Raw genomic sequence first — 16,403 nt, 5'->3', positions numbered from 1 at the left:
AGAAGTAATATTCGAGTTATTACCCCGTACTGAAACTTAACTTTCATTTTAATGATGTTTTAAAGTTTTTCCCAGCGTCAGATACAGAGAGTAATCAGTCATTGAGCTTTACTTGTCTATTTTTAGTTTTTCTTGCTTACTCTCTGAATCCCTGTGGACTGGGGGTAGGGTGTTTAGTGGTGAGAAAAACAGAATCAAAACGCTATTAGTGAGAATGAAATCCGTTAATTTATTTAAATAAGGCTTAAGCTACGTTACTTGCTGAGGTTTTTTCCGCGGCTAATAATCAAGAACAGCATATAGTATTCCTGAACTGGACTAACCCCCATTAACTAAATATAAAACGAACATCAAGTCCTTGGCCACTTCGTTTCTATAGAACACATCAGTGAACATATTCTACAGGGTGTCCAAAAAGTGTAGAACCATTGGTCATTTGCAGCTTTTCTTAATTGTAGATACGTTACTGATTATGGTGCTGTCAAAGTATGCAAAGGTAGACTTAATCTTGCTGTCAAACCAAACCTGTTTCGGGTTACAAGGACAGCATGTAAAACTCGTTGAAGTGTCTATGGTTCCGGACATCCTGTATTAACGTCCCTTCTATTGTGTCAATGTACGAGACAGTAAAGAATGAAAAAATAAAGCCACAAAATTCTCTGCTCGTAATACCTAATAACGTCAAGATGTCCATTTCTAGCCGCTAGATGAAGACAGGTGGTACGGTCATTGTCGACAGTGTCTTGGGGACTCTCTTCAAGTAACGAATGACATCGTCCAGACTGGAGTAGAAGTTCAACAACCTAGGAAATTCAAAATTATATTGAATAATCATACCCCCAATGTGAATGTTTGATATATCAAAACATTATCTTAAAACGTGCAGTGAAACAAATAAAAATAACTGTAATGTTAGGTTTCATGTGAGAAATGCGCCGTCGGCAATGCTATGATGGACATAGTTTGGTTGAAATACTGTTATATACTCTTCTTAGGGAAATCCTAAGGGACTGAATAAAGAATTTAGTGTTAACAAACAAAATAAGTTTACTGTCTTATGACAAGTTTAGTAAATATTAACGTTATCATAACGTTTCGCCATTTTAGAAAAGGCGTTCACACCATAATAAGTGTGAATGGTTAAAAAACGTGTTTTACATGTGAGAAGCTAAGTGTGTGTGTGGAAAGTCCCCAACAAACTATATATATATATATATATATATATACTTGTTGGATAACATACAAGGAAATTCATTATTTTTAGCATAATCCAATACAAAATTCTGTAAAATACTCTACTTTCAGAACAGTCTGAATTTCACGTTTCTGTAAAATACTCTACTTTCAAAACAGTCTGAATTTCACGTTTCTGTAAAATACTCTACTTTCAGAACAGTTCTGAATTTCACGTTTCTGTAAAATACTCTACTTTCAGAACAGTCTGAATTTCACGTCTGGCCAGCGTTGTTGTTTATTACAAATATAACAACATTCTACAGGAAGAGGGGTTGAGGGTTCATCAGATGTGTATTTTATTCCTGTAAAAATGGTGTATGAGTTGGTGTTGTTTTATTAGGGCAAGGCAATAAAATATATAACCTGAACTTTGTCTGCGGCGGGGAATCGAGCCCCCGATTTTATAGTTGCAAGTCCGTAAACTTACCACTAACCAACAGTGAATCAAAAATAATGTAACACTTGTCCAAATGTATATAAGTCCAAATTTGAAAATTAAAATACAAGATATAAATGTTGTTTAATTTTTTTTCTCTGAAGCACAGTTTATTGTTTGGTTGTTTGTTTAAAGTTAAGCACAAAGCTACGCAATGGGCTATCTGTGCTCTGCCCACCACAGGTATCGAAACCCGCTTTCTAGCGTTGTAAGTCCGCAGACATACCGCTGTGCTACTGGAGGGGCGCACAGTTTAAAATGATTAACTGTAACGATTTTTGTTGTTGTTATATTTCTTGTTACTTACACCAGTTGTCCTTTAAGCACTTGATGTTTATGATTCTATTAACATTACGATCAGATTTTTATAAACGAAAACAAAACCCAAAGATAAAACACGGATTTTGTTTATTCAATATTAATTTACCTAGATGGCACCACCGACAATTGCAAAATAGCAACAGCACAATACTTTTTTTTGCTCTTTTTGGCAGTATGTACAAATGGAGTAAATATTACTTGCAATTTTATTGAAAATGTTGGTAATTAACACTAAAATAGATTTCTTTATTTTCTGAATAAGGCAGTGAGACTATACAGAATTGAAAGCATAACAGATTAAACATAACAATGGAAACCAAAAAAGGATAGAAAATAAATAAATAAAATGTTACGCACCTTAAATTTGCCAAATTCACAGGCTAAATCTAGAGGTGTTTTGTATTCGTGATTCCGTTGACTTACGTTGGAGCTGTGGCTCAGTAACTCGTTGGTCTACGAAATGGTTAATGAAACAAACAAAAAAAATCAGTAGTTAAATTATGATCTTTATTAAACAACAATTTAAAACTTACTGAATTTCAATATAAACAGGCGATTAGGTGTGAACACTGTGCTTTTTATTAGATTACCGTTTAAATCTTCATATTTAAAAATTAAACATGCTAACTGGGTATGAACACTGTATGCTGTTTGTTAGATTACTGTTTAAATTTTTACATTTTAAAATATAACATGCTGATTGAGTGTGAACACTGTGTCCTGTTATTTTCATATTTAAAAATAAAACATGCCGATTGGGTGTAAAAATCGTGCTGTTTACAAGGCTACATTCTAAACTTCTTCAACTGTACATAAACCATGCTGATTATTTGGAGCTTTAGAGCCAGAAGAAATGTAGTCCTGTTATCTAAGTTGAATATCAACAGAAAAAAAACTAGCGTGCGTGGAATTCTTAGCTACAAAAATCATAATAAATAAAATGTGGACAAAGTTATTTTTTTTCTTATTATGAAATGGACAATTCAACCAGCTAACAAAACTGTTACGATAAAAAAAAACCGCCAAAACGTTTAGTTACCACGTCCACGTGACCATGTTGACAAGCCAGGTGTAGGGGAGTCTCCTGGTGGTTGGCTTGTTCATTAACGGAAGAATTGTACTGGAGAAGTAGAGACACTGGTTCCAGTTTTCCCTGCCAAGCTGCATAGTGGAGTGGTCTCATGCCTAGAAACATAAACTTTACTATTAACAAATCCTAAACGAAAAATTATAAATAAATAGCCTTGTTAAATAAAAAGAACACAGCGCTTAGTACAAAGAAAACTAAATCACCTAACGCAAGTCAAACTGCTTTGACGCATCTCACAATACTACATTTTTAACATATTCACGCAGAAACTCTCTTAACAATACATCCTTAACACATTCACGCAGATACTCTCTTAACAATACATCCTTAACACATTCACGCAGAAACTCTCTTAACAATACATCCTTAACATATTCACGCAGATACTCTCTTAACAATACATCCTTAACACATTTATTGTTAAGGGAGTATCTGCGTGAATGTGTTAAGGATGTATTGTTAAGAGAGTTTCTGCGTGAATGTGTTAAGGATGTATTGTTAAGAGAGTTTCTGCGTGAATATGTTAAAGATGTATTGTTAAGAGAGTATCTGCGTGAATATGTTAAAGATGTATTGTTAAGAGAGTTTCTGCGTGAATGTGTTAAAGATGTATTGTTAAGAGAGTTTCTGCGTGAATGTGTTAAGGATGTATTGTTAAGAGAGTATCTGCGTGAATATGTTAAAGATGTATTGTTAAGAGAGTATCTGCGTGAATATGTTAAAGATGTATTGTTAAGAGAGTATCTGCGTGAATATGTTAAAGATGTATTGTTAAGAGAGTATCTGCGTGAATGTGTTAAGGATGTATTGTTAAGAGAGTATCTGCGTGAATGTGTTAAGGATGTATTGTTAAGAGAGTATCTGCGTGTATCTTTAGCACCTTTTAATAATACACCCGCAGCATTCACGCAAATACTCTTTTAATAATAGATCCTTAACACCTTTAGGCATTATTTTAATAAAACACCTATAACATTCACGCAGATACACTATTAGCATAAACAGATTGGAACAAATTGGAAAGGCACCGCTTCGTTGACATAAAAATGTTTTTATAGTGAGTTAACAATGTTGTAATGGGGTGAACGTCTTTTACCAGATGGCGCAGCATGATTATAATTAATTATATTTGTCATGAGACATTATGTTAGGCCTATTATATTTTTGAACACTACATTCTTAATCTAGTCCCTTAATAATAGTATTTCAACCACAGTATGTTCGTCATATCCTTTGCCGACGACGTGTTTCACTCAATCCAGAACTCTTCAAGCCGGCTGGGATATAGTGGCTAATAGCCATAAGCTTGTAAGATTTGCTCAGTACTCACTGGCTACTTATGTACGGATTTGTGTATGGTATTGTGTATTTATCCTTGCCTTGTTTCTGTACTTTTTGGCATTGTCATCCCTACATCATACTTACTTTTTGCAAATGTCTTTTTATTACTTATTTCCGTTCGTTTTTTAAAGAAGTTCGTTAAAGTAGGTTGATGGGTGAATATTTGTTTTACTTTTATAATTCAATGGTAATATATATATTGTTAATATTACACCAATTTCTCTAACTTTGGATTACACTTGGGCCAGTGAAGCAGGAATGGTTCCTCCAGGATGGTACAAGTACCCAGAGCGCTAGACTGACGTTAAGGGGACATTTACCGAACCCACGCCTTCCAACTTCACCCCAACTCACTGCAAGTACATCCAATCCTTTCCACGACATGCTAGGGTCATGTCGATTAATGGGGTGGATATACAGATCCCAGGCCATGAAGTATAATACCATGCATACACACACACAGCTGCCACTAAAAATTTGAAGAAAAGTAGACTACTATATAATGCATTGTTTTGATAATTAAGAAACTGGTGTTTTTAAACTCAGACATCAATAACACGTACACAAATCTGTTTGTTGCAGAAATACTTGATCTCCTTGATACCTTGAATATTAATTTAGATTATTATTTATTTATTTTTACTGAAACTGTTTTGACAGATATCATGTTTATGAATGAAAAGTCACAAACCATCGTTATATAAGAACAATTTGTGCTGCCGTCTACCTACCAGAAATGAAACTGTTATTTATGAAACGTGGAAATAATAGATGCTTACAAACTGAACTCACTGCTATGTAATAGTTTTCCTTTTTTTACTATTGCCACACAAAAATACGTGTGGTAGAAGAAGAGAATAATATTACTGTTATACAAGCTGTGAAATACTCGATAATGGCAATTAGGTGCTTAAATAAGACTATAACTCAACTTTAGCAGTTATCTGTACGCATCACAGAGTAACAGATTGAATGCGGTAGCCATTTTTTCTCGGCCAATCTCTACATAATAAGCAATACCGTGCTTAGTGATTATCACCATGATGTAAATTATCTTGTTAAATATAAAACAATTTTCTAAACAATAACCGTCAGTGATTTTGGACAATGCTTCTAATATATTATCTAAATATAATTTACTCATACTAGTTTAAATAAAACATACTAGAAGCTATAAACTGACTTCATCGTTTGTATTTTTCAACGTGAAACAAAACTTTTATACTAAAATAATTTATTAGAATACAGTGATGAATATCTCTACGTACCTAGTGCTATTTAAAACAGTTCTTGTTGTCATTCTTTAAGTTATAATAAAATACAAATCACCTTTATTGTCCTTGATGTCCACGTGAGCTCCATTTTCCAGAAGGAGCTGCATGATTGCAGTTTCACCCATCAGTGCCGCCTGATGAAGACCCGACATGCTAGAACAAAAGGTAGCTGTTAGATCGCATCTTTTAGTTTTATTTTAAGATCTTAAATACAGTTTTTAAAAAAAAACAATAACAACAAACTAATCATAAAGCTAAAAGACTTTTTACGCATAAAAGATACAATACAGAATATTTTCCAGTTACAAACAATGCTTAACAATATTTTCCAGTTGAAAATAACGTCAAACACTATTTCATTAAAACCTTTTCATTGTCCGTTTTGTGTAAGTATCTGTTCAAGCTTTTGAACAAAGTCATTGGTCTTTCACGTTACAAAAGCAAACAAGAAAAAAAACTACCCTTGTGCAGGAAAATAAGCGGAACAAAAATGACCTCGTTCTTTTCTCTATTTGATGAGTTTCCGCACATAAGTAGTTTGAGGACGAAGAAACAAAATCTCTTTGAAGAACAGGCCTACCTAAAATCTGTGGTTGTCCCTAGAGCTGTAAGACATTTTAAAAAGAGACTTCAATGACAACCGACAAGCTGGAGATTTGACGCCCTGCATCCACTCAGTTTGCTGCCGCCATCTCTTGACTGCTCAGTTAAAAATACGGTACTCTTTTTTTTTAAGTCATTCTTTTAAAGAAAGTAAGCTTCCTAGCCATTTCACATTGCATGTGTTCTATTCGCGGTGACATTACCGAAACTAGTAATCATATATTTAGTTGTGAGCCCATATTATCATTTTTAAAAATAAGCAAACAGTTCGAATGTTGCTACAAAAAGTTTCCACCAATAATGTCCCGCCTAGTAGACGATCATTTATTGGCGCAGAATTTTATACTTCTATGACCTACACGTGCAAATAGCACCTTCTATAAGTCTTAATTTTATACTTCTATGACCTACACGTGCAAACAGCACCTTCTATAAGTCTTAATTTTATACCTCTTTGACCTACACGTGCAAACAGCACCTTCTATAAGTCTTAAGTTTATACTTCTATGACCTACACGTGTAAACAGCACCTTCTATAAGTCTTAAGTTTATACTTCTATGACCGACGCGTGTAAACAGCACCTTCTATAAGTCTTAAGTTTATACTTCTATGACCTACACGTGTAAACAGCACCTTCTAAAAGTCTTAAGTTTATACTTCTATGACCTACACGTGTAAACAGCATCTTCTAAAAGTCTTAAGTTTATACTTCTATGACCGACGCGTGAAAACAGCACCTTCTATAAGTCTTAAGTTTATACTTCTATGACCGACGCGTGTAAACAGCACCTTCTATAAGTCTTAAGTTTATACTTCTATGACCGACACGTGTAAACAGCACCTTCTAAAAGTCTTAAGTTTATACTTCTATGACCGACGCGTGAAAACAGCACCTTCTATAAGTCTTAAGTTTATACTTCTATGACCAACGTGTGTAAACAGCACCTTCTACAAGTCTTAAGTTTATACTTCTATGACCTACACGTGTAAACAGCACCTTCTAAAAGTCTTAAGTTTATACTTCTATGACCTACACGTGTAAACAGCACCTTCTATAAGTCTTAACATAAAAAAAAGGATTTGCTAGGTTCTAGTGGAATTTATACTCTGGAAAAAGTTCCAGCGTACAATTATTTGAAGGAAAATAAAGAATAATCATAACTATGCACAACCTTAATGACTTTTAAATCATTAACGATTAACGGCCATCATACGATCTGGTTTACTAATACACCGGGAAAGTTACTCAAACAATCGTTTGTATTTCTATATAACTTACGAAAAAAGTGACAGAAAACGTGAAAAGTTCCAGTTTATAAAACTAGATATTTCCTTCTAACATTAATGAACAAAATGCTTTTAATAAAGTTTATCAAGGACAAAAAAACTGTCAATCTGAGTTAGTCCCCAAATAATATTTTAAGTTACAACTATATTTTTTTTCGCTTCAGACTGTAATGCTAACATCTCAGTAGTCAGTCTTATATGCTTTGTTTTTTGAATTTTTAAAAGTAATTTTTAGATTGATTTATTTAATGTTGCTGTATTTTTTTATTCTACAGTACCAAAATAACTGCTTACGAAAATATAACAATATGCACAGTTAGTTTTATAGACTTTTATGTGTTGGTTCACGAGCCGCGGATCAGAGGTCCAAGGTTAGAACCTCAATATGCTGTTGAATGTGCTTCAACTTACAGCTGTAACAGTCCATTCAGCTATTTGGTTAAGAATTGTCGTGTAGTAGGCGAATGTTGTCTACTGGTTGCCCTTTCTCTTGTTAGCAAAAATAAATTAGGAATGGCTTCACCTTAACCTTAGATGTCTTTAATCTGTCAGTTTAATCCGTGTGTTGTATATGGCGCCGTTCAGGTTTAAAATATCAATACCACAAAACGCTAAACAGGGATATACATGAGACACAGATATAAATAGAAAGAAACAAAATACAAATACAAAACGTATATAGACAGAGCAATAAGATCTAGTCGAAAAGCAAAAAAATAAAAAAAACATTACCGATCAGTTTGTTTGGTTTGAATTTCGCACAAGGCCACCCCTAATCTAGCTGTGAAAGGTAGATAGTCATCACCACTCACTAACTGGGATTGACCGTCTTATTATAACGGCGACCCTCAGATTGCGAGTCGAGCGCCTTAACCACTTGGCCATGAATAAATACAATGAACATTAGATGTGAAAGATACAAACACTGAACGCAGGCTACGTTTAAAAATCAATCCTTATTAGATATAAAATTATATCTGACACGATACTTAATATACAACAGTTGGTGTTATTGTAAATCCTCTGTAAAGTGAACGTTAAAGTAAAACAAATTCTCGTTCATCGGCCGAGTTTCCATTTGAATACCTCTAGCAATAAACCTTTATAATAAAGATGAACTTGAAACTTTTTAAAATTAAAACACCGACTTGCAAAGTTCAATTTTAACCACTAATATTACTTTATAAACATAATGAACAAAGTACGTATTGTTTGTCCACGACCTCCGTGAATCTAAGCACCTTTTTTTTTCAGTGTTTTTTTATATATTAGACTGGAAAAAGGCTTTGACACTCTCCACAATGGTGTGCTGTTTTCATCACAATAATGACAGTACAACACTCTCGTGAATCAAGTTCATTGTCATGCACGTGATCGCTTGCTTGCCCGCAACACTTGTGATTAGTACCATCCATTGTTCAAACAGAGGCCAATCCACGCCCATTACACCGGTGCGACCTCTGGTGAACAGAAACGTATGCGTGTGGGAAATATCAATTTTGGTATTCATGTGTGTGAGAAGATTTCATTATTTAAGAGCTTTAGAATTTCTTCCTGTCCTGCGAGGTGTTACACGAGAGCATTTCCATTGATGAAACAGGGGCAACAGTCTATAATTAACGACTTAAAACATAGTACATTACCCATCACATATGTAATGTTCTTAAACCCTGAGGTATCTTGCAAAAGCGTTTGTAAGCGATAAAAAAAAAAAGGCTTACTTCCGCGGCGTTGTTCCTTATTCAGGTATACGGGCGGTGTCATCAAGACACACTAAATATATCCTAAAGAATATGCATAAACAGGAACAGGCTAAAATTTTCAGTGCATAAAAAAATAAAACAAGGGGATCATAATCAAAACATGATTACTTACCCATGTGCTCTAAATAAACCCACATGGAAAAAACAGATAAAATATGACTGTTATGTCATAAAAATAAACACGAGTAAATACATCAAACTAGTCACTGAATCGGATAGATACTGTAATTTGGCTGTATTTGAAATTAATTACACGTAAAAAAACAAACTCACACACTGATAAAGAGATATATAATAGCCGCTCATAATGCACAACATTTAAAATTTTACGTCCGTTCCTTAGCACTCTTCTAAAAGTTCACTACGCTATGTTTCCTAGTGCATGTCTAAAAGTTCACTACGCTGTTTCCTAGTGCATGTCTAAAATTTCACTACATTCTGTTTCCTAGTGCATGTCTAAAATTTCACTACCCTCTGTTTCCTAGGGCATGTCTAAAATTTCACAACGCTATGTTTCCTAGTGCATGTCTAAAATTTCATTACACTGTTTCCTAGTGCATGTCTAAAATTTCACTACACAAAACAGACTAGGATGAACTTTTAAAAGTGCTCTAAGAAACAGACTGGGATGAACTTTTAGAAGTGCTCTAAGAAACAGACTGGGATGAACTTTTAGAAGTGCTCTAAGAAACAGACTGGGATGAACTTTTAGAAGTGTTCTGAGAAACAAACTGGGTGAACTTTTACAAGTGTTTTAAGAAACAGACTAGGGTAAACTTACTTTTAGAAGTGCTCTAAGAAACAGACAGTGGTAAACTTACTTTTGGAAGTGCTCTGAGAAACAGACTGGGACAAACTTTTAGAAGTGTTCTAAGAAACAAACTGAGGTGAAATTTTAGACATGCACTAGGAAACAGAGTGTAGTGAAATTTTAGACATGCACTAGGAAACAGTGTAATGAAATTTTAGACATGCACTAGGAAACAGATTAGAGTACTTCTAAAAGTAAGTTTACCACAGTCTGTTTCTTAAGACACCTCTTAAAATCATCGGTTCCTGCAAGTTCCGTTGTTGTTGTGTTTTTTTTATTGTTTTTTTTCTGTCTTGTGTTTCATCAGTTTAAAAATCCCTAGAGAATTAGATACCACAAGTATAATTATCCTCGTCTTGCGAGGGTATCGCAATCTCTCTGATTTATCTTCTTATAATTATGTTTCGCCAGCTTGTAAACGGCGTTCACACCATATCAAAAGATTGGCAGTGTTGGATTGAGAATGTTGCTCGGAATCCCACGTGTCTGTGATTCCTATACAAATATACATGAATGTCGAAACTGATTTATCTTACTGGGTGAAATATTGGGTAATTGTGATTCTTTATAGACAAGATTTTTCTGGGCACTTCTCCTCCTACCCCCGAAAACTATAAATTAGAGCAAACTTTAGAAGCACAAACAATTAAAATCGAACATAAGTAAATAAGAGCAATCAGAGAGATTGCCTACCCTCGCCCAGCCGCTCGTTTTCGAAAACTCAGAAAATCCTTCTCAGATCCAGAATGATCAATGATCCGGATCATTTTTTTAATGTACCCATTTTATAGAGTTATTAACCGAAAACCGCGAAAATGCCCTATCTCCCCCTTATAAAAAAATGCTTCAAAGTGATCCAGAATCCGCTTTAGGAATTGAATCCGGACCAAATTTGGGGAGGACTGTCCCATACTAACTTCCTGTCTTGTGTACAATTTTCGTGTACTTGTGATGATGTATCACTGTTAGAGAGGAAACGTTGTACTGAAACTAGATGTATTTCCGCTGAGTCCCCGAAAGTGTTCTGTTTCAAGAGTGAATAAAACCAAAATTATGAGTATCAAATATATTTATTTCTTGCTTTTGAAGTTGTGTTATAGCCTACAGAGTGTATACTTATTCTCGTGATTCATGTCATGCGCACGTTTTAGTGTCTACTGACTGACTGACAGACAATACAGTGATGCAAAGGGTTAAAACAGGTGACCCCGAAAGTGGGTCGAAAATCGGGGAAATTATCCCATAAACAGCAGTTTCAGAAGTTTACAAACGAGAGTAGGTTCAACAGAAAACATTCTGTATGCACGAGTGTTGTGTTGTTGTTGTTTTGGTTGGTTTCACATACTGCGTCTAGCCCTTTAACTCAACCACTTAACCAATCCAGCACCAGTACGTGTTTCCATGACAATTGGATGTGAGCTGTTTTCGACTGAAATCAGACAAAATACACTGACCTGTTTTCACGTGGTGACAATCTGCTTAGCCAACAACTGGAAATACACATACGAATATAATGTTCAAAATGTAACATAATATAATGTTCAAGTTAACAACACAATATCACCAGAATCAGCGATATTTCAACAAGTTAACAACACAACATCTCCAGAAACAGCGATATTTCAACAAGTTAACAATACAACAACTCCAGAACCAGCGAGACTTCAACAAGTTAACAACACAACAACTCCAGAACCAGCGAGACTTCAACAAGTTAACAACACAACAATTCCAGAACCAGCGAGACTTCAACAAGTTAACAACACAACATCTCCAGAATCAGCGATATTTCAACAAGTTAACAACACAACAACTCCAGAACCAGCGATATTTCAACAAGTTAACAACACAACAACTCCGGAACCAGCGATATTTCAACAAGTTAACAACACAACAACTCCAGAACCAGCGATATTTCAACAAGTTAACAACACAACAACTCCAGAACGAGCGATATTTCAACAAGTTAACAACACAACAACTCCAGAACCAGCGAGACTTCAACAAGTTAACAACCCAGGTATGAACAACACTTAAAGTTTTGATCTCTAACGTGCTGGGACGTCTTGGAGATTTTTTATAGGAATCCCATCACCTTCATCTCCTGCCTTTTGCCGACACTTTGTATCTCACCCAATCTGTATAGCATCAGTTAAAGATTTGGGTTTGATTGGCAGATACTGATATAGCGCAAAGTTACATTATGGGCTATCTGCGCTCTGTCCATCTTACCACTTACCCACCGTTGCAGTTACAATATGGCTTAATAGGTGGCACTACGCACACATTCTTTCCCGATGCCCTTAGTTACACATTTTTGTTTGTTGTTGTTATATGTTACAACAAAATAATTTTTTTGTGAAAGAATTACTTATCCAAACGTATTAAAGTCACGGAGATTCAGATCACAATATACCAAAACTTGATCCTTACATTACATAATTTCGTGTTCAAAACAAGGCAAAAGTTAATATTTGGTAATTAAATACAGTATGAAACTGACTCCGCAACAGCTTGAAGATTTCAATATTTCATACAATAAATAACCGTTATACAAAAATAGAAATGGTCTGTTGCACGCGACTGAAAGCAGCGCCCCCCAGTGGCACAGCGGTATGTCTAAGGACTTACAACGCTAGAATCCGGGTTTCGATACCCGCGGTGGGCAGAGCACAGATAGCCCATTGTGTAGCTTTATGTTTAATTACAAACAAACTGAAAGCAGACCTTCCAATGATATTTACTTATGCGTATCTGTCTCGTTTCACTAAATACGACCGTTTCAGTTTCACTTCTCTTTCTGTATAGTAGCTTTAAATGATATAACAGGAAGGTTTCTAAAAATGACAGTCAAAAAAAAGTCAAACTCCTCCCTGAAATATTTCAAAGGATTTGGCAAAGTTCTAAGTGGGAATACAAATATCTATTTTGTTATCTATATCAATTAATTAACAAAGTTTTACGTAGATATATACATAAACACAATGGTCTCCTCGCCTGGAAGGCTGGCATGGCCTGGTGGTTAGGGCGCTCGACTCCCCGTCACCAAACATGCTCATCCTTTCAGCCGTGGAGGCGTTGTAACGTGACAGTCAATCCCACTATTCGTTGCCCAAGAGTTGGCGGTGGATGATGTTGGTTAGTTGCTTTCCTTCTAGTCAGTTTAACACTGTTAAATTAGGGAGGGCTAGCGTAGATAACCCTCGATTAGCTTTGCGCGAAATACAAAACAAGACAAACCCCTCGCCTGGAAAAACGTTCACTTGCTTGAAAATTTCCTTTACTGACGCATGGGACTAATTTGTCTTAATGAACTAATAGTTCAATGTACTTTATTCGTGAAAATTGATCGCTTCAGGTTACTTTGAATGTCAAACATAATTGTCAATCATTCTTAACATAAGCTTCTTTCAAGATACGAATCTTTAACAGCTTAAGAAATCCAATCATTACACTAGAATAAACAGTTTCTACACCCCTTTCTTGCTTCTCCAAAACTTTTGTGGGTGGAAATAAAACGATTTTTCGTGCTCCTTCATATGTTTGTGTGGAAGGAAAATGACATCTTTTTCGCTTCTCCCAATGTTTGTGGGGAAGTAAAACTATCTTTCTCGCTTCCCCGAATGTTTGCAGAGGATGAAAACGTGTTTGTATTAATTAGTTTCTTAAGTGCACTTTGTACCATCCCTAAAATATGCCATTACTGAATATTTTGTACTAAACTCCATATTAGGCTGGAGGATGGATTAAGCTGTTAGCCGCCTTCTTTAAAACTATTTACATGGTCATGACGTCAGAAACTCAAACAGCAGAAAAACTGAAACTACAGATGTTGTCATTCCTTCTCCGGTTTTGAGTGTCCCTAAATGAAACTACAGATGTTATCATTCCTTCTCCAGTTTTGAGTGTCCCTAAATGAAACTACAAATGTTGTCATTCCTTCTTCAGTTTTGAGTGTCCCTAAATGAAACTACAGATGTTATCATTCCTTCCCCAGTTTTGAGTGTCCCTAAATGAAACTACAAATGTTGTCATTCCTTCTTCAGTTTTGAGTGTCCCTAAATGAAACTACAGATGTTGCCATTCCTTCTCCGGTTTTGAGTGTCCGTAAATGAAACTACAGATGTTGTCATTCCTTCTCCAGTTTTGAGTGTCCCTAAATGAAACTACAGATGTTATCATTCCTTCTCCAGTTTTGAGTGTCCCTAAATGAAACTACAAATGTTGTCATTCCTTCTCCAGTTTTGAGTGTCCCTGAATGAAACTACAAATGTTGTCATTCCTTCTCCGGTTTTGAGTGTCCCTGAATGAAACTACAGATGTTGTCATTCCTTCTCCAGTTTTGAGTGGTTCTAAATGAAACTATAGATGTTTTCATTCCTTCTCCAGTCTTGAGTGTCCCTAAATGAAACTACAGATGTTTTCATTCCTTCTCCAGTCTTGAGTGTCCCTAAATGAAACTACAGATGTTGTCATTCCTTCTCCAGTTTTGAGTGTCCCTAAAGAGTGAATTCAAGTGGCATCGCTCATTTTCCATCCCAGTGGCTCAGCGGTAAATTTTATGGCTTATAACGCTAAGAATCGGGGTTCAATACCGACAGTGGGTACAACGGAGATAGCCCATTGTGTAACTTTGCGCATACAAACAAGCCCATAACAATTTACACCCCCCACCACCACCACCACCACCACACAGAGATCTTGTTCGGAACGGTAGACAAGGAGGCCCCCTTGTCACGTGCAGTAAATCTTCTACGATAAGGTTCAACCTAAATCAAACTCTCGTGCTCTAAACTATAATTAATTCGCAAAAAAAAAAAATATAGCATGTCGAAAGACGAAAATTTTAGAGGTATACCAGAAAGACTAAATCCATGAGAAGGCGTGGTCAGTTTGGACAACATGCAACGCCAACATAGCTCTTATCTTGTTTTTTGTTGTTGTTTTTTTAAGTAAAAAATACACATATCATTACAACTTGTCAAAGCTGCACGAAAGATTTCTTTTCTAAGCAGGGAGTTTATCCGGAACACAAATAGGACTAAAAATTTGAAATCTGCATTACAAATGGTCCAGTTTAATGTTGTTCTTATTCAAGTTACACCGACGAAGGTATCTTCTCAGACTAACACAAAACGGGAGGAGCTGCGAAATTCATGAGGTTTTGGTTGTATCCAAACGAAAATTGGAAAACTTACTGAGCCAAAAAAAAAGGCCTAACAAAGCAGCTACAACTACGCCATTAAATAATGCAACTTATACATACAATTACACTTATATTTCTTCATTATTTTCTATTTATCAATCCAGTAGAACCTGAGATATAACAATACCACACCATTATTTTCAGCACCCCAGTGGCATGTCTGCGGACTTACAACGCTAGAAACCGGGTTTCGATACCCGTGCTGGGCAGAGCACAGATAACTTTGTACGTAACTTCAAACAAGCAAACCATTATTTTGAACAAAATATATGTACTATATTTTTTTTTTTATCAAGCGATATACATTAGCATTATTTAACAACAATAACAAAAAAGTCTGCAAATGATCATTGAAAAATTTAAACTTTATAATCTTCGCCCAAATAAACAGGTGAAGGGCACAGATAAGTTAATGTTGGGAATCACTACAGATGTCACTGTACGATGTTCAAGAATATGTATAGTTCATGCAAAGAATCAACGAAGAAGTGACTGTGGGTTATTCTAGAAACAACTAGACCCTCTTATATGGAATTACTGATGTGTGACTGTGAGTTATTCTGGAAACACCTAGAGGCTGTAATATGGAACTACCGAGATGTGACCGTGGGGTATTCTGGAAACATCTACACTGAGTGGTCACAAGTAAATAGACGCCTAATTTTTCGTCATTTAACTGATTTATGCTAACTAATTTGTGTTCACAGAGCACTATATAAATGAAAATGGTCCGCACATTAATTATCTTGTGCTGCAATAAGCCTAGAACTCAAGGTTATCTCGAATTGTCAGATTTTGTTAGAGGAAGGATAGTTGGTCAAGCAGATGGTGGAATAAGTCAGCGGCAAATTTCGCAGAATTTGGGAATCCCGCTTTCGACAGTCAACATAATCATCGTGCAGTTCAGGAAACACGGCAGGGAAACAACTGAGCAGCGTCCGGGTCGTCCTGGTCCATCAGAGAGGACAAAAAGGGCCGTCAAGAGGAGCATCGAAATGGATCCCAGATTAACAACTGCAGAAGTGGCCAAAGTT

General features: G+C 35.8%; 1 protein-coding gene across 1 annotated transcript in view; it reads right to left on the bottom strand.

The window, feature by feature from the left end:
* LOC106458706 (caskin-2-like) overlaps nucleotides 1-16,403 on the bottom strand; it is a 198,754-nt gene that overhangs the window by 78,462 nt on the left and 103,889 nt on the right. The window contains exons 3-6 of the mRNA XM_013918248.2: nucleotides 5,754-5,851; nucleotides 3,033-3,178; nucleotides 2,351-2,446; nucleotides 673-803 (exon numbers count right to left, since the gene is read on the bottom strand). Of these exons, the coding sequence (XP_013773702.2) occupies nucleotides 673-803; nucleotides 2,351-2,446; nucleotides 3,033-3,178; nucleotides 5,754-5,851 (471 nt within the window). The remainder of the gene's footprint in view (nucleotides 1-672; nucleotides 804-2,350; nucleotides 2,447-3,032; nucleotides 3,179-5,753; nucleotides 5,852-16,403) is intronic.

The sequence above is a fragment of the Limulus polyphemus genome, unplaced genomic scaffold (genome assembly GCF_000517525.1).
Source record: "Limulus polyphemus unplaced genomic scaffold, Limulus_polyphemus-2.1.2 Scaffold503, whole genome shotgun sequence".
NCBI classification, from domain to species: domain Eukaryota; kingdom Metazoa; phylum Arthropoda; class Merostomata; order Xiphosura; family Limulidae; genus Limulus; species Limulus polyphemus.
The sequence above is the reverse complement of the archived record's forward strand: the minus strand, read 5'-3'. Positions and strand labels throughout refer to the sequence as shown.